The following is a 19,051-nucleotide window of genomic DNA, read 5'->3' on the forward strand; positions in this document are numbered from 1 at the left end:
CACTCATTCCTAATAAATAAGAGCATCTAAATGCTTACTACTATAGTGGTCGCATGATCTCCTTACTTTACACATAGCTCCGCATTTTTATGTAACGTTTGTACTATTTTTGCATTGAATAAAATAAAGTGAATTTTTACGTAAAAGAGCTGTGCTGGATTGAAGTGGATAGTATGCTGAATCCTGTTGATACATGTGTGAATCCTTGCACGCTCACACACCCTGGTCATTTAACCAATTTAGCCACCTGGACGTGATTGTCACGTCCAGGCGGCTGCTGTTGCAATGCTGCGTGCTCCCGCGAGCGATCGCGCGCATGCACGCTCCCATGTTGCCCCCTGTTAGCCCGGGGATCAATGAATGGGAACATAGTTCCTATTCATTGATATAAGTCCACGGTAGAAAGACCGACAGCTTCTTATAAAAAAAGCCGCCGTCTTTCTGACCCCCCCCCCCCCCCCCAAAAAAAAAGCTACTTATAAGCGTCTTATAGAAAATATCACTGTGGCCATCTTGTGGCCAAATAGTAAAACTACATGTACATAAACATTTTTTCACATAAAACACAATAAATTACAATTAAAATTTACTGTTTACCCCCACACCCAAAAAATACCTCAATACATTTTTTAAATTATAAGTGTAATGGATTGCAGAGACACCGCCGCGCGGTCTGGCAGCGGGGCGGCTGTCTCCGCGTTCAGACCGGCGGTTTCCGCACAGCAGCATGCGTCTGGTTTGTCTGAGCCTTCTAGTGCACACAGATGGAGAGCTACGCGCGCGCGCGCGCTGGGAGGCAGGACCTTTATGCCAGTAGGAGAGGGATCAGCTGATCAGGATGATCAGCTGATCCCAGCGCAGTGGGTGATTGGCTGAGTGGTGCTGGGCGGCGCTGAGGAGCGCTGCACTATATATACATCTTGCCTGTCAGTTGCTGGTTGTCTGCCGTTGCGAATACTTACGTGTGAGTACTCAGACCAGTCAGATCCCACAGTGTGTTAGAACCAGGAGGACCTGGGAATTCACACTTAGCCAGATTACGCTTGTGTTATACTTTAGACCAGTTCCAGGGTGTTGTGACCAAGGACCTCACACCCAAGCTTAGGGATACTGTGTCATTGCTGTGATATACTTTAGACCAGTTCCAGGGTGTTGTGACCAAGGACCTCACACCCAAGCTTAGGGATACTGTGTCTTTTCTGTGTTTTACTCTAGACTAGTTCCCGGGTGTCGAGACCAAGGACCTCACACCCCAGTCTAGGACTCTGTTATATATATCTGTTATGACTATTTGCTCTGTCGACCTCTCTCTTGCTTTCTGATTCGGTACCTCTGCATATCTGTCTACCTGTTGCCAGACCCTGCCTGTACCCGGTTACCGAATCAGTCTTCTGTCTCTGTACCTCATCTGCTCGTGTGTTGCCGACCTGGCCTGCCTGACCTTCCAGGCTGTCACTCACCCTTTGAGTGCTCAGTCTATCTGTACTAGCAGTGACACCATTCCACCAAGTGTCAGCTGCAACCAGGTCTCCCGCTCCTCAGAGAGTCCAGTCTGTTAGCAGCCAGTGGCCTCTTCCCCTGGAGTCCCCTGGCTGCAGTACATTCTATCCTCTGATTCTAGTTATCCCTGGTTGCCAGGTTCTCACTATCAAGGAGATAGTTTCTGCACTGCCCAGGGCCACCTGCCCCTCAGGTGGTTCTTGGCCGAGCTGCCTATATCTCCCGCTTCTCGGGAGATAGCCTACAGTTTCACCAAACACTTACATTTTATTAGGTGTCCAGAGGTTAGTCATACTTGTATTATTAGTGATTCTGCAGATCATCCATAATCAGGTATACATCTGTATTGTTGATGATTCTGCAGATCATCATATAATCAGATTCTCTCTGTGTGCTGACACCAATCGTTACAATAAGTTTGTAAATAGTGAAGGACACAAAACTGAAAAAAATGCACCTTTATTTCCAAATAAAATATTGTCGCCATACATTGTGATAGGGACATCATTTAAATGGTGTAATAACCGGGACAAATGTGTGGGTTTAAATCATGGTAGCATCAATTATTTTAAAGCTATAATGGCCGAAAACTGAGAAATAATGATTTTTTTCCCATTTTTTTCTTAATATTCCTGTTAAACTGCATTTAGAAAAAATTAATTCTTAGCAAAATGTACCACCCAAAGAAAGCCTAATTGGTGGAGGAAAAAAACAAGATATAGATCAATTCATTGTGATAAGTAGTGATAAAGTTATTGGCGAATGAATGGGAGGTGAAAATTGCTTGAATGCATGAGGTGAAAAACGACTGAAGGCTGAAGTGGTTAATGCTCCCCAAATAAGTGCACAATTTTCTCCATATTGACCTGAAAATTGCTTGGATGCATGAGGTGAAAAACGACTGAAGGCTGAAGTGGTTAATGCTCCCCAAATAAGTGCACAATTTTCTCCATATTGACCTTTGTTGTTTCCTAAGCAAATGCAAGCATCCACAACAATCGCTTAGAACTCCTACAGATTAGTTTAAATGATATGTCCGAGTAAAATAAAAAAACAACAAGATGTACTTACCTAGGGCTTCATCCAACCCCTGGCAGCCGATATGTCCCTGTTCCAGGATCCCCTGCATTGCAGATGACGACCTCGCCAGATCAGCAGCTTCTGCGTCTGCGCGAGCGTGCAGCCGTGCCACTTGCGGTAGCACTCCGGTGGCCGGGAGCATTATGCACAGGTGCAGTAGTTCTAAGCCTGCGCAGAATGCTCCAGGCCACGTGAGCATGATCACGAGAGGCGCAGCCATGCGTTTTCACAGGCACAGAAGATGCCGACCTTGCAAAGTCGGGATCTGCAACGGAGGGGATCCTGGGACTCTGGAACATATTGGCTGCCAGGAGCTGGATGAAGCCCCGGGTAAGTAGATCTTGGTTTTTTTTATTATTTTCCTCAGATGTATCCTTTAAGCAGCACAGAAAATGACCATAGCATGGAATCAATATTGCAGGAGATTCTTAAATCACTGGGTGTTACACTAAAGCACACCTGAACTTAGAGCAATATGGAGGTTGCCATATTGATTTCCTTTTAAACAATGCAGATTGCCTGGCTTTCCTGCTAAGTCTCTGTCTCTAAAGGCTCATACACACATCAGACCATAGTCTTTGGAAAATGAAAGATCACAGACCAATTTTACCCCCTTCCATGTAGTATGAGATCCATACCTTCACAGTCTGTTCTATGGAGCTGAACTCCCCATCAGATAAAAATCTTTGCAAGATGCTGCACACAAAGATGCTGTAGACATTCAAAAGATCTGTTCCTGCAAAATGCATTCATAGTCTATGATATCTGCAGATCATCATACACACCTTGTTTAACTGACAATTATCTGCAGATCAGATCCACCAGGATGGATTTTCAGATCTGCAGATGATTGTCTGATCTGCAGATGAATGTCAGTTAAACAAGGTGTGTATGATGATCTGCAGATTTCATAGACTATGAATGCAATTTGCAGGAACAGATCTTTGGCAGGAACAGAACTTTTGCAGATACTGATCTTTTGTGTCTGTACAGCATCTGTGTGTGCAGCATCTTGCAAATATTTCTATCTGATGGGGAGTTCAGCTACATAGAAAAGACTGTGTAGGTATGGCTCTCATACTACATGGAAGGGGGTAAGATTGGTCTGTGATCTTTCATTTTCCAAAGACTATGGTCTGATGTGTGTATGAGCCTTTACACTAAAGCACACCTAAACTTAGAGCATTATGGAGGTTGCCATATTTATTTCCTTTTAAACAATGCAGATTGCCTGGCTTTCCTGTTAAGCCTCTGTCTCTAATACTTTTAGCCATAGACCCTGAACAATCAAGCAGATCAAGTGCTCTGACTGAAGTTTGACTGGATTAGCCGCATGCTTGCTGCAGGTGTTTGATTCAGACACTACTGCAGCCAAAAAGATCAGCAGGATGTCAGGCAACTGGTATTTTTTTTTCTTAAATATATGACAGCCTCTATACTCCTCTCAGTTCAGGTGTACTTTAACTACTGCTACCCTTGGAAAAAGGGCTAGGCAGAAAGTGAAGAAAAAGAGAGCAAAAGAGAGGTAAATGATCAGGATTGCTAACTAGACAGGGAGCTGCACAACATAAAATCCCTCTTCCTAGAGCTCTTCTTGCAATTGCAAATAAAATGAAAGTCCTACGGTTGGACACTTTCACTTCCAGTTGAGTACACACATCAGATAAAAGTCTTTGGAAAATGAAAGATCAAAGACCAATTTCACCCCCTTCATGTAGTATGAGAGCCAACAGATTTTGAGTACTAAAGCTAAAGTACAGGCAAGATAAATATTTGGAAAGTGAGAGATCAAAGATCAAGTCTGCAGATAATCTTTGTAAAAAAAAAGTGCACAAAAGACCTCAAAAGAGCCAGACCAAAGAAATTTCAATCTTTCAGATCTATCCTATCGTCTGACTTTAGTCTGTTTTAGATTGTTGGAGAACATTCAGGCATGTGTATGCGTGCAGCGTCGGACTGACCCACCGAACTACCGACGTAAAATTCGGTAGGCCGCCTTTAAGTGATGTGACGTCATCAGTCACATGACCAGAGGGCCCCCCTCTCTCCTATCCCGGCAGCTGGGCCTGCACCAGTGAGATTACAGCCAGGCAAATTGACAAGCCAGCTGCTGCGCTTGGAAAACGAACGCACCTCTCTGCATCGAAACCCGGAGTTCAAGTATTCAGCCTGTCCCTCTCCTGTTTCCCTGAGCGCTGATTGGCTGAGAGTGCCCTCTGACACACTGCTCCGCCCACCCTCTGTGCTCTCTCGTTTCCATAGTTGAGGCGGCAGATTTGAGCTGCGGACGGTTATCATCAATCTCAGGTTAGCTGTTCATGTGAAACGTCCCCCTCCTCTCAAACAGCACACTGGTGCCTTCAGCCTGGCCAGACAGCTTATCTCCTGCATTCCATCTTCTCTCCTGGTAAGGGGGGGAGCTGAGGGGGCAGGGGCGGATATACGGCGTGCAGCCGCACAGGGGCCCTTCATGTTCAATTTCTTCAGGGCCCATTAAGAATGGTGATTAGTACTAGTAACTTTATTTTTTAAATTTTCCACCCGCAGCCGCTCGCTGCCTGCACCGCACGATTGGAGGTCAGTGGTCATGGTCACATCCATCACAGACAGTCAGGGTACTGCGCTACTTCCTACCCTTCATTTGGTGCCCCTCCCCCGTCATTCCGGCTGCAGTGACCGAAGAGCGGCAAGTTTGTATGTGTGTAAACACGTAGCCACTAGATTATCCAGCAATGGATCTGTCCATCACTAGCATGCAGGAGGAGTAAAGAAACATGAACAGTGGTTATCTTACTTCAGATGGCATTCCGTTCCTCAGTTGCATCCAGGTGACTTCTGTTTTCATGCTTCAGCAGTCAGGCATTGCCTATGATCTCTGTCCGTGTGATAGATGTTAGTTTCTCTCCCCCCTCCTGGTGCTGATTTTAGGAGCCATGTAGTAAAAGTTTGGCAGGGAGGAGGGGGTTGGGAGGTTACACGGTGCTCTGTTTGCAGGTCTCTGTATTGGAAATGTGGATGCTGCAGGGACTAGGCAGATCCTCTTTCTTCTTGTTTGCCCATAGGTATGCATAGTCCTTCTTTACAGCATTACACATCCTCTAATGCTAGGCACACATGATGCAATTTTCTGACAGATTAACTGTCAGATCTTCTATTTCCAACAGCTCCAATCCGATTTCTGATTGATTTTTCATAGAAGTGAATGGAAAATCGATCGGAAACCAGATCAGACTTGTTGCAAATAGTCGATCTGAGTAAATCTGTCTGAAAATTGCATTGTGTGTACCTAGCATAACTCTGAACTTTCCCTATTGCAAATTCTCCATATACTTAAATACTATCTGTAAGTGGGTTAATTTTGAGTATCTGTGAGTTCATTGTATGGCACAGCAACATCCGTGCGCAGTACCCACTTGCCTGGGGCATGGTGTTGTCGCCTTTGACTCAGTCTGGACTGTCACTTGAGTCAGTCTGTTCCGCTCCTTGGCCAGCCAGCCTAACAGCCACTGTCCGATCGTCCCAGGAACAGCCCAGCAGTGCAGCGGAGGTGCCACTTGCAGATGTGCGCCCTTGCCATCACAACAGACAGAAAGGTACACTATGAGTACTAACTCATCCCTAATTTAAAAAAACAACAACAGCCAACTGGTCCAGTAAGCTTTAACTCAGAGAAGGTAGGCATTTTCTGGCTCCCAAGAGACTGGAAGCTGCAGTTCCCACACTTTTAAGCTGGCCATACACTAGGCCGATTCCCCGCTGATCGACAGCAGATTCGATCACTCGGATCGAATCTGCTGTCACATCGTTCACGCTACACGTTAAATTTCAATCTATTTCATCCCAAAATAGATCGATCCAGTCGATCGCTCCGTGCGTGAAATTACCGTTGATCGCCCACGGGTAGAGAGCGCATCGCTAGCGGCGTTCGAGTGCCCGGCGACCGCCGCAATACAGCTGCAATACATTACCTGCTCCGCCGGCGCGACTCCCCAGGTCTCCGCTGTCTTCTTCTTCTCCGCTCTGGTCTCTGGCATGCTTCACTTCTTCCTGTCCCGGCAGGAAGTTTAAACAGTAGAGGGCGCTCTACTGTTTAAACTTCCCCCAGACATGAAGAAGTGAAGCATGCCAGAGACCAGAGCGGAGAAGAAGACAGCAGAGACCTGGGGAGTCGTGCCGGCGGAGCAGGTAATGTATGCGGGGGAGGGGCGGGTGGCAGCCAGCACCACCACAGATTGTGAACGGTTTCAGGCTGAAATCGATTCACAATCTGTTTGCAGTAAAGGCAGCCATACGATCCCTCTCTGATCAGATTCGATCAGAGAGGGATCTATCTGTTGGCAGGGCCGGATTTAGGCCTAAGCCATGGACTAGGGCACCACAGGAGCAAGGGCACCAAAGCAGCAGGCTGAACTTTTGCAGCATTTGCAAACTTGCAAATACTGCAATCCACGGAGATCAGGCGAGTGCCTGGCCATGGTACTCTGCTGCTAGCTGCCTGTGCAGAGGCCATCTTGCTCTCTGTGCACGTTTGCATTGTGGCCTGCGACTATGGACTTGGGCAGCATTGGAGACCGAGGTAAATAGGATGCTTCGGCACTGGAGATGAGCTGAGAAATGAGTGACATTGAAGGCTGCTGCGGTGTGAAGGCAAGCTGGCTACCTATACTGAAAGGGTAAAAGTGGAAAAAGGAGGCTTTAAAGATTAGTATAGATAGCTAGCTGGCTATCTATACTAGAGGGAAAGGGGGGAGGATTCATCTGGCTACCTATACTGGGGGGGGTGGGGGTCATCAGGTTACCTATACTAGAGGAAAAGGGGGAGGGGTCATCTGGCTACCTATACTGAAGGGGGGCGGCTGGTGACAGCGGCCTTGGGCGGTAAAGAGTACAAATCCGGCCCTGTCTGTTGGTCGAATCTGATGGCAAATCAACCAGTGTATGGCTACCCTTAGGTGCTGAGGCATCCTGGGATGGGACTGGTTCTGCTTTACAAAAGAAGTGAAAGGCCTACATGTTATAACACTGGGCACAGGGTGAGACAAAGTACTGCTCACCCTGCTGCCACTCAAATTCCCGGTGGCGTTAAATACTATTCCCCCTCCGAGTCATAGCAACTCAGAGGGAGAAGTAATTTGGGGTCTGTCGATTGCCGGAACCCGTAATTACATTTGCACGGGGTGCGCACTATAGTATTAGCACCAGGTGCCGAAACCACCTGCTTTAAGTGAAAAGGCTTATTGTTGTTGCGATAGGTGCGTGCTGTGGCCTCAGAGCCCCCTTTCTTTTACCACTGCAGCCTGTGGCCAAACGTGTCCTTGTCTCCTGCACAGCCCAGCCATGTCCTCCTGCCCATTGTGGAACAGGTTGTTGAGTGATCATTAAAGAGAACCTGTAACGACAAAAAGTTCCCTTGGGGGTACTCACCTCGGTAGGGGGGAAGCCTCAGGGTCCCAATGAGTTGCAGGCAGTCCAGTGCTGGCTCCCCCGAAGTGTTTTCCGCAATCCTGGCCCGACAAGCCTGACAAGGCTTGCTATATTTACCTTCCCTGGCTCCAGCGGGGGCGCTGTTGCGGCTCTCATGACGGAGATAGGCGGAAATAGCCGATCTCCGTCGGGTCTGCTCTACTGCGCAGGAGCAGGAGACTTGCGCCTGCCCAGTAGAGCGGCCCAACAGTGATTGGCTATTTCTGCCTATCTCCGAGCGGAGAGCCGATACTGTGCCTGCGCTGGCAAATATTTACATCCCCGCCATTCGGAGGGCCGGAGCGAGACCGCCGCGGGACACAGGAAGACGGGGGAAGCCTCGATAGGATCCGGAGGCTTCCTCCACCCGAGGTGAGTACCCCCCAGGGGAACATTTTGTCATTACAGGGTTTCTTTAAAGGACACATCCGAGGACCTTCTAAATAAAAAAAATAAAAAAAACACTTACCTGGGGCTTCCTTTAGCCCCTGCCAGCCGTCCTGTACCCACGCAGCAGATCCGCTCTATGCTGGTGGTCCGGGGTCTCTTGTGGCGCAATAGAGAGAGTGACCAGGGGGACGGTTGTTGCTTGGTGTGTGGCCTGGAATCTGGAGGCCAAAGAGGCAGGAGTCAGGACTCAGAGAAGGAGATGACATGTGTGTGGGCAACTGAGGGAAGTGGCTGTCTGGTGGTGTCTGGCTGTCAGCCATGGCTGGGTGGTGGACTTGGGTATATCTCTATACTGGGGACACCTATATACCTGCCTACCTAAACTGGGAAATCTGCCGGCTGCCGTTAATCTGATTGCATTTTGTGGGGATATCTGCTGCCAATCTGCATTTTGTGGGGGTATCTGCTGCCAATCTAATTGCATTTTGTGGGGGTATCTGCCGCCAATCTGACTGCAGTTTGTGGGGGTATCTGCTGCCAATCTGATTGCATTTTGTCGGAAAATCTGCTGCCGTTTGACTACTTGATGAATTATCATGAGGCATGTAACTACTTGATTATTTTATCTAAAATGTATCTGGTCAGACCTAATTTCCGTGAATAACACCGCTAATTATTTTGTAGGGGGGGGGTTAAGTCTGCCCATGACCCGTGATGACCACCCCGATGTTCCAGTGCGTGGTGACACAGTTATCAGCGCGCCGCATGTGGACATATTCCTGTTGGAGACTGTCCTCAGAAGTGCTCAAAATCTATTCTCTACCATAAAATCATGCAAAATTTCTAGAGTACATGTGTATGTGAGCCCAAAATGGGGGGGGGGGGGGGGGAGGGGCGGGCGCAGGCTGGAACTTTCTTGGTGGGCTCAGGCTGGAACTTTCTTGGTGGGCCCTTAGTGTCCCAGTCCGACCCTGTTTGTCTGTGTTACGTTCATCTATCTTGATCCTACTATTTCCTGACTATCCTGTCCTGTCTTTGTGAGGCACGCCATCGCTGCAACGCATTGGCTGCCTCATTCCAGTCTGTCTTGTTGTGGACGCTTGCTGTCACTAAGTAGCGGCTAGCTAGCAAGCGTTCATTCTGTCTACCTGTCCTGATCTCCTCAGTTCTGGTTGCTGCGCTCAGCGCTACCTTGCGCTGAGACGTTATCGCGAAAGTATTGTTTGTGGCTGTCGGATCTGCACCGGCTCTGTACGCCACAATCTCCTATTGGAGTCAGTCCTCCCCTCCACTATACTAGGGATAGCCCGTTTCCTTGTGCTAGTGTGTTTACCTCCTTCACGTCAGCTGATGCGTTGCATGCTGACTGTGGAGAATACACCACCAAGCCTAACACTAAGTACATACATGTGAATGTGAGAATTGTCGGGGATGAAAATCCTTCGAGTGACATTTCGGGGACCAATGCTACACATATACATTGTTAGCCTTCCACAATGCGTTCAGTTGGATTGGAACTTGAGTCAGAGTAACTTTAACCAAGGATTGGTTTCCCACAATACATTTTTACCTTTTCTCTACTAGATCAGCAGGGGGGTCTGTATGCCTGATGCCTGTTTGACCATGGTCCTGACAGCTTCCTGCCTGTGAACCTTGTTGCATTGTGGGAAATAATGAGTTTTTCCAACTGCCAATCAGTAATATCTCCCTCTGTTCATAGAACTCTCAGAAACTAACATTCCGTACGAATCACCGGACAGAACTAAAGATGCACCACCATTGAATCGGGGAGAGGAAAGATTTTACAATGAGTAAAACACTGACTAAATCTAAAAATGAATGTAAATAATAAGCAATGTTATTTGTTATGTTATTTTCACTACAGTTCCTCTTCAAAGAGGAACTGTAACCAAGTTACACCAGGGTGCTGACATCACACTGTGGGAGCCTTGTTGCATTGTGGGAAATAACAGTTGTTTCCAACCGCAAAAAAGCAGCATCTCCTTCTACAGACATCACCTGCCAGCAGTAAAGATGTCACCAGGTGATAAATATCAGAATATAAATCATGGAGAGGAAATATTTTACAATATGCAAACATTTACTAAATCATTTATAAACACCGCATTCTTTGGACTATAAGACTCACTTTTTCTCTTCCAAAAGTGGGGAAAAAAAGTCACTGCGTCTTATAGTCCAAATGCAGGGAGTTCCTGACTTCTAAATGCCTGCCAATACGAACCTCCAACCTGCCGCAATGTCGGGAACTTTCTGTACTAAGCCCATGCAGAGGAGGACACGGGACAAATGGAGGACACACGGGACACAAAGGGGCATAGAGGAGGACACAAGGAGGAAAGAGGCAGACACATGAGGACACAAGAGGACACAAGGGGGACAGAGGAGGACGGAGGGAGACACAAGAGGTGCAAGGGGGCACGAGGTACAGAGGAGGCATAATCCACAAGATGCCCCTTCACCGTGGATTCACCAGGTTTAGTATATATATTTTTTCCCCTGTTTTTTTCCCTCTAAACTTAAGTGTGTCTTATGGTCAGAAGCATCTTATAGTCCAATAAATACGGTTATTATTGTTAAAATTAAGCACTTTTTTCATTACATTATTTTCACTGCAGTTCCTCTTTAAGTTCAAATCCCCTTTGTGTAGGTGAGAACATGTTCCTGCCTCTGTACACACACAGTGACAGGGCACATGCTGCTTTCTACTGTAATGTAGAGATGCTGGGAAAGCCTGGTATCTATTGTCCTTCCTACTGAGGGCCATTGTATGGCAGGTAGTATCAGTTTTCCCATTCAGTTTTCCTAGTATAATGCTGCCTAAACATCTAAAAGACCGAACAAACACTGGCCTGATTCATTTCCCAGTGAACAAAAATCTACCTCTGGTATATAAATGACTGACTATCAATTTCACCACAATATCCCCATTCTATTAACCCCTATTTGTTTCTTTTTAAGTAATACCAGTTGCCTGGCTATCCTTCTAAGCCTCTGCTTCTAATACATTTAGCCATAGACCCCTAACAAGCATGCAGCAAGTGTTTCTGACATTATTGCCAGCTCTGACAAGATTAGCTGCATGCTTGTTTCAGGTGTGTGATTCAGACACTACTGCAGCCAAATAGATCAGCAGGGCTGCCAGGTAACTGGGATTGTTTAACAGGAAATATATATGGCAGCCTCCATATTCTTCCCACTTCAGTTGCCCTTCTACAGAGACTGTAACAAAATGTTGAGCCTTATTTCTTCTATCCTATATCTGTTAAGGTTCTGAAGTTTGCAGATGACACAACAGTAGTTGGTCTCGTACAAAACGGGGATGAGTCTGCATACAGGCATGTGGTGGGACAGCTTTCCTCCTGGTGCAGCAGCAACAACTTGGAACTAAATGCTCTCAAAACTATGGAGATGATAATAGACTTTAGGAGATCTCCCCCCCAGCACCTCCCCTTAACCATAAATATATCCACAATAACCCAGGTAGAGTCATTCAAGTTTCTTGGGTCCATGATCTCAAACGACTTAAAATGGGACAACAACACTGCCACTATTGTCAAGAAAACGCAACAGAGGATGTACCATCTACGGCAGCTGAAAAAGTTTGGCCTACCTCAAAATCTAATGGTGCAGTTCTACACTGCAATCATCGAATCCACCATAACATCACCTATGACTGTATAGTTCGGCTCCTGCTCAGCATTAGAAAAGGGGAGGCTGCAGCGCATCATCCGATCAGCGGAAAGGATAATTGGCTGTAGCTTACCTTCCCTGCAGGATCTTTACACTAGCAGGTGCAGAAAGAGAGCAACCAAAATGGCCTCTGACCCCTCTCACCCAGCTCACTCCATCTTCCAGCGCATGCCTTCAGGAGTAAGATTCCGGTCAATCGCTACCAAAACCTCCAGACACAGGAACAGCTTTTTTCCTCAAGCGGTAGCCATACTTAATGCTGAACCACGTTAGAGCTGCTAGGACTTGATAGTAATCAGCACAGAACTGTAAATGAACAATTCTCACATTGCTTACTGCCACTATACTTATAATGTCCTTAACTTGTAATATTCACACTGTCTGTCCTTGTATTGTTTTTGTTTGTGTTTGTGTTTGTTAAGCAAACTGCCAAGACAAATTCCTTGTAGGTGCAAACTTACTTGGTGAAAATAAATTGATTCTGATTCTGATTCTGATATGTTCCTATAGCTGTTCTAATGTGCTCTGTCTTACTGCAGCCTTTCCTATTTGCACAGTGGCTGTATTATCTCTGTTATATGATCTAATCTTCTCTCCTCTGTCGGCTCTGTCGGGCTGAGGCAGTCAGGCTGGGATGTGCTGAGCTGCTTGTGATTGGATAGAAGCTATACACACCCTCTCCAGGCCCCATGCACACTCTGTATGACTCACACACTGAGATACTATCAGAGTATCACTTGCTATGTCTTTTGTTTGTAAACACTGCATAAAAATGGCAATTACAAGCCAGGATTGCAGCAGGGAGAGGCAGAAACAGCACAGAGGGGCCCAGGAGAACATAATGAATAGAATGGTATGCTTTTTATTGTAAGAATTTTACAGTACAGATTCTCTTTAAGGGTGTTTTGCAAGTGTGTAATTGTAAGGAACTCACCTGCCGTGGCTTCCAGCACTGGCGCTCACTCTTCCGGGTTGCAGAGACAGCAGGTAGATCCGTACTGCGCTCGCCTGACGTCATCAAGCCAGCTGATGTCTCACTAGAACAGAGACAAGCTGGCAACACTCGATGGGTGGTCGCATATGGCCACGCAGCCGTCCTATAGGCTGAGACGTTGGTGATCTTAGTGTCAGCTGACTGCTCTCTATCAGCTGATACTTAAGTAGGAAGATTTGTGTGATTGGTGCTGTTTGCTGTGGCCGGACTCTTACTGGATGATTGCGGTATTTAACCACTTCAGAACTATAGGCTTACACCCCCCTAGTGATCAGGCTATTTTTTACAATTCAGGTCACTGCAGGGCCGTACAACTTACTCAGCACACAAGTGATTACCCCCCCCCCCAACCTTTTTCTGCCCACCAACAGAGCTTTCTGTTGGTGGGCTCTGATCGCTGCTGTAATGTTTTTGTTTTTTTTATGTATTCATTTGTTTATTATATTTTTTTTCAATAATTTTTTTTCACCCCCTCCCTCCCCCCGCCAGCCAATGACAGTGATCGACTGTTATAGGCATCAGCCTATGAGAGCCCATCATTCTTGTGCCTTCCCAGGGGACAGCCGATTGACACAGCTGACCCCAGTACAGCACTGCTGTAAATCGCAGCACTGTACATTGTAAATAGATGGCGATGGGGCTGTCACCCTCCTGACACCGATCGGCGTTAGGCAGTTGGGAGGGGGTTAAACCTGTGCTGTGCATTGTAAGGTTGCCTGTGATTAGCTTTGGCTTCTTGCTGGGTGTTGCCTGTATTTGTGGATTGTTACCTGGCTTCTTGCCTGTGACCTGGATTACTCTTGATTGCTGCCTGGATTGACCCTTTGATTGGACTGACCTCTCTGTGATTGCTACCTGGATTGACCTCGGATTGCCTTAGACCCTGCTTTTGCCTACTCCTCTGTACTGTGCTTATCTGATCTGCTGTGTATGACCTTGGACTGTCACTGGTTGTGAGTCTTCTTTGCTACTGGGCTTGCCTGTATCTTGTTTGTGGTTCTGATTTTTCCTCTGTCTTTCCTCCCTCAGTTGCTATACCTTGAGAGCAGAAGTCCAGAGGGCAACTGTAGTCAGGCAGGTGTAACTCCATCTTGTATTCACATGGGGGCTATACTATAGGTGAAGAAGAGTGTGCAGTATATTGGGGTATAGGGACTGAAGAAAAGCAGGGAATCCGCCAGGCCTCACAGCAATATTTTCCACGTTGTACCCCAAAGTTAAGAACCGTGTGGGATAATAATGCTCTAAAGTTGGAACCCAACACTCAAAGGCATCGCTGTCTTGGCCAACACCAGCATGTATAGATTAATAAGGCTTGGGGGGATAGGGGGTTGCTTAATTTAAGTATACATAAAAATAAAAACTAATTATCCTAAATAAAAAGATTAGCGATAAAAATATATATTTTTACCCCGGTTAAACAAGCCCTCATATTTTACTTTAAAGAGGAACTGTAACCAATGATTGAACTTCATCCCAATCAGTAGCTAATATACCCCTTTTTCCATGAAAAATCTTTACCTTTTCTTGAATAGAGCATCAGGTGGTTCTGTATGGCTGTTATTGTGGTAAAAAACCCCTTCCATAGTGTGATGTCATGACCAAGGTCCTGACAGTTTGCTGTCTGTGAACCTCATAGCATTGTGGAAAATAAAGTCTTTTTCAAACTGCCTAGCAGCCACTATTTCCTTCTGTCCATATGTATATCTATTAATAAAAAAAAACAAAAAACATTTTAGCCTATCGCATTGTTAGTTCTTGATCTCATTGATCGCATTGGTTTCTTGATTCTATTTTTTTAACTTTTCCCTTTGCAATATATTGATTTGATTTTTTTCCCCCTTTTCGCTACTGTTCCTCTTTAAACTATACCAGCAGCTGAAAGCAATAACTGAACCAAGAAAAGAACACTGAATTGTTAGAAAGGCTGAATTCAATCTGGGATTTTTGGAAGTTGAGAGTGCAAAGAATATTTTTACATGTTGCTGCATGGTTAATAGAATCATATGCAAAAAACACTGTATATTAGTGTTGGTTGAACAACATCCAGCAGTGTGGTTTACTGGCAAAACGACAAACACGTGTTTGTGAATGGTTGCAGCCAAATCCTGACATAAACGCGTGTTTGCAAACAGATGTTCAATCATATGGTTCACATCCTAGCATTGCTGCAACGAGTGACGTCATGTATTATTTTTAACAACTAACATAACTTTACACTGTCTGATGAAATGTACATGTAATCGGGCGGCATTCCTTGGCACTCCCTGCTTGTACTCTGCAATCATGCGAACTCTGGATTGCAGCTTAGTTTCATCTCAAGTACAGCAGTTCATGGACTTGAGACAGGGACAGCATTATTAGTATGGCTGTGAACATTGCAGCAACACTTCTCCTGGCTACTGGGGTCACTCTCTTAATTTACCTGATTAAATGGTGGAAGGATGTGAAGAGGAAAGATCTGCCTCCAGGGCCAACCCCTCTGCCACTTCTGGGCAATGTTCTGCAACTCAACACCACTGAATTGCCACAGTCTTTGGTGAAGGTAAGTCAGGATGCCTGATATGATTAATTTTTTACTACTGATCACTGTATTTTCGGAATATAAAAGGCTCCGGCATATAAGAGGCACCTAGGTCTAGAGGGCAAAAATCAGGAAAAACAAAGATGAAACCTTGGTGCATCTATAGTGCAGGGGCATATTATGGTCCTTTCAAACACACACAACCCTCCCCCCAGCTATTCTATGTACTCTACACTAGTGATGGGCGAACATCCAGATGTTCGGGTTCGGGGGGGTTCAGCCGAACATGCCCCCGATATTCGGCATGTTCGGGCCGAACCCCGAACCCAACCCGAACATGTCCCTTTGGGGCCCCTATAGGGTCCCAGCATAAAGGGAGAGCATGCCCCGAGCGCGGGGGGGGGGGGTCATAAATGCCCCCCACCCCTCCCCGCTAAGCTCTCCCTTCTGCTGGACCCTATAAAATTAAATAGAAGTCCCCCAAAGTACCTGTAGCAGGCTGGCAGGAAGAGGACAGGAAGCGGACAGCCGGCGATCACAGGCGCTAGTACCATCTGGTACTTCCGCCCTCTCTCTGACGCACTTCCTGTTTACATTTGTAAGTCGCGTCAAGAGAGAGCAGAAGTACCGTGATGACGTGTACGAGGGTACGCGTCATCTACATGATGACACGTACCCTCGTACGCGTCATCGCGGTACTTCTGTTCTCTCTTGACGCGACTTACAAATGTAAACAGGAAGTGCGTCAGAGAGAGGGCGGAAGTACCAGATGGTACTAGCGCCTGTGATCGCCGGCTGTCCGCTTCCTGTCCTCTTCCTGCCAGCCTGCTACAGGTACTTTGGGGGACTTCTATTTAATTTTATAGGGTCCAGCAGAAGGGAGAACTTAGCGGGGAGGGGTGGTGGGCATTTCTGACCCCCCCCCCCCCCGCGCGCGCGCGCTCTCAGGGCATGCTTTCCCTTTATGCTGGGACTCTATAGGGGGCTTTGTTCGGCCGGACACGGCTGTGTTCGGCCGAACACAGAAGGCCTGATCGGGTTCGGGCAGCGTGCCCGAGCACTCTCCCGAACACCATGAAGTGTTCGGGGGGTGCCGAACCGCACCCGAACAGGCCAAAATCCGGGCGAACCCGAACAGTGGCGAACACTGTTCGCCCATCACTACTCTACACTACCCAGCTACACTACACTGATCACTGTTGCCCCTACCAGTAACACTACACTACACTTCTTCCTGCTGCCCTACCAACTAAGCTACATAGCAATACAGTACGCTACACTTAAACTAAACTGTGGTTAAGATGTAAATTCTCAGTTGATGCAGGATTATGCAAATTTGTATGCAAATGTATGCAACTGGAAAATGGGCCAACAAGGTGGTTATCAACTAGTCAATTTTCTAGCTGCATAAATTTGCATACAATATTAACATAATTAATCAGCTTGGCATTATTTGCATCTCATTGGCAATCGCTAATGACAGCAGGTGTCTTGCATAACATTTTGCAACAGAAGAAAAGGCGATCCAGGCATAGTCCATAAGACCAACCAGTTTAAGGTCCAAAAACAGCAGTCACATTGGTGTGCAAACAAATGACATGCAAGAAGGGTGGGTGCAGGGGGAGAGCAGTGAGCAGACAAGGCTGTACAGCCATTTTGTACCTGTGAGACATTTGCTCACGTGCTTGTCAGAACCCAAACAAGCATGAGTGCCTTGTCTGCTCTCCCCTGCATCCACAAACCACCCTTTCTTGACATGTCTCCAGTGTGTCTTTGAATGCTTTTTGCATATTGACCCCATTGGTTTGACAGGCTGGATCTACTTTTCTACTGTTGCAAACTGTTTGGATCTGTGTCCTTGGATTGCTGACAGCATGTCCAACCCCCGGTGCAGGAAGTCCTGCAAGCATCAGGTGAAACGTTCCAAGTGTATGTTTTGCTGTGACCCTGACATCTCTTCCTTTTATTTACAGACTGGCAGGTTTTCTTCCTTTTGGGTCTTAGCATGACTCCCTGCAAGAAGTCTTGCCACCTAATGGCCAAGCCAAAATAATTGATACTCCCATTTCTTCTATACCATTCTGAAACTATTAAATGGTATATATCTCTCTCCACAGCTAAGCGAGACCTATGGACCAGTGTACACAGTGTATCTGGCAAATATCCCAGCTGTTATGCTAACTGGCTATGATGCTGTGAAGGAGGCGCTGGTCGATCGAAGTGATGTGTTCAGTGCCAGAGGTGAACTGGACATAGCAGACGTGCTTTTTAAAGATTTTGGTAAGATACTAAAAATAAGAGAATACTAAGATCTTGTGATATGTTTTTTTTTTTTTTTATTAGTGACCTACTTGCGTGACTTTGTTAAAAAACAAAAATTCAACTCCCCATCAGAGATGCCTCAAACAGTACACCGGTGAGCACTATTCGGCGAATATCGAGTATTTGCGCTATTCGACCCGCCCCCATTCATCATCATTGGGCTAAACTTTGACTCCTTACAACACAGCCAGCAGGCACATGGCCGCTAATCAGCCTTCACTCCCTCATGGACCCCCCCCAGCTCCCCCCGCCACCTATAAAAACACCCGCCATGTTCCAGTCTGTCTTTGGCTGGAATAGAGAGAGGAAGGGACAAAGCTTGCTGGAGATAGGGAAAGCATTAGCTAGGTCTGTTAATTTTGATCCTTGCGGAGCAGTGCTTTTCAGCGCTGCTAGATTTGGGCGCAGCCAGCGCCGCCATAGACTGTAATGGGAATCAGTCTATAGCGGCGCTCAGTGAGTAACGTCGGCTCCGTCAGAAGACGGAACCGAAGTTGCTTAAAAACACAATAATTCGGCCTCTAGCAATCGCTGGAAGCCGAATTATTTCATTCCCCCACTATCCATGGCGGCCTGGAGGGGGAATAGTAATTAAATCGGCCCGGACTTGTGCAGAAGCAGGATCAGCCATATAGCGCTGTATCCTGCGCCCAAGTCTACCGGCGCCGATTTCAAATGTACTCGATCCTTGCTGACTGACTTGCTGTTAACCTCCTTAGCGTTCTGGACAAGCTGAGCTCGTCCAGAGACGCCGGGATGCTCGGATGTGCCTCATCCACGAATTCGGAAATCCGCGTGGTTGCAAAAAAAAATCCGCATTCGGCCCCGCCGCATGCGGATTTTCGTCCCCGTCCACGCAACCACGCGGATTTTTTCCCGTGAATGGCGTAATCACGCGCGGATTCACGCCCGGAGGCGGATTTTCTTTTAACGTTAATAACAAAGCCCCCATACATGCTACAGTCCCCCAAATAGCATGGATTATCGAGGTGATAAGGGGCAACATAACTTCAACATAAAAAATTCCCCCCCAAAAAAATTTTCTAGAGAAAATGGATGTTAAAGTG

At 46.6% G+C, this 19,051-nt stretch overlaps 1 protein-coding gene across 2 annotated transcripts in view; it reads left to right on the plus strand.

Annotated features, from left to right (window-relative positions):
• The first annotated feature begins 4,850 nt into the window (after positions 1 to 4,850).
• LOC137528920 (cytochrome P450 2H2-like) overlaps positions 4,851 to 19,051 on the plus strand; it is a 92,961-nt gene continuing 78,760 nt past the window's right edge. Inside the window, exons 1-2 of one of the 2 annotated variants that reach the window (XM_068250685.1) lie at positions 4,851 to 4,887; positions 17,780 to 17,942. In XM_068250685.1, coding sequence (XP_068106786.1) covers positions 17,837 to 17,942 — 106 coding nt within the window. In that variant the 5' untranslated portion in view covers positions 4,851 to 4,887; positions 17,780 to 17,836. Of the gene's footprint in view, positions 4,888 to 15,473; positions 15,684 to 17,779; positions 17,943 to 19,051 lie in introns of those variants that run through there. The other variant, XM_068250684.1, reaches the window with a different exon arrangement.

The sequence above is a fragment of the Hyperolius riggenbachi genome, chromosome 8 (genome assembly GCF_040937935.1).
Source record: "Hyperolius riggenbachi isolate aHypRig1 chromosome 8, aHypRig1.pri, whole genome shotgun sequence".
Classification (NCBI taxonomy): domain Eukaryota; kingdom Metazoa; phylum Chordata; class Amphibia; order Anura; family Hyperoliidae; genus Hyperolius; species Hyperolius riggenbachi.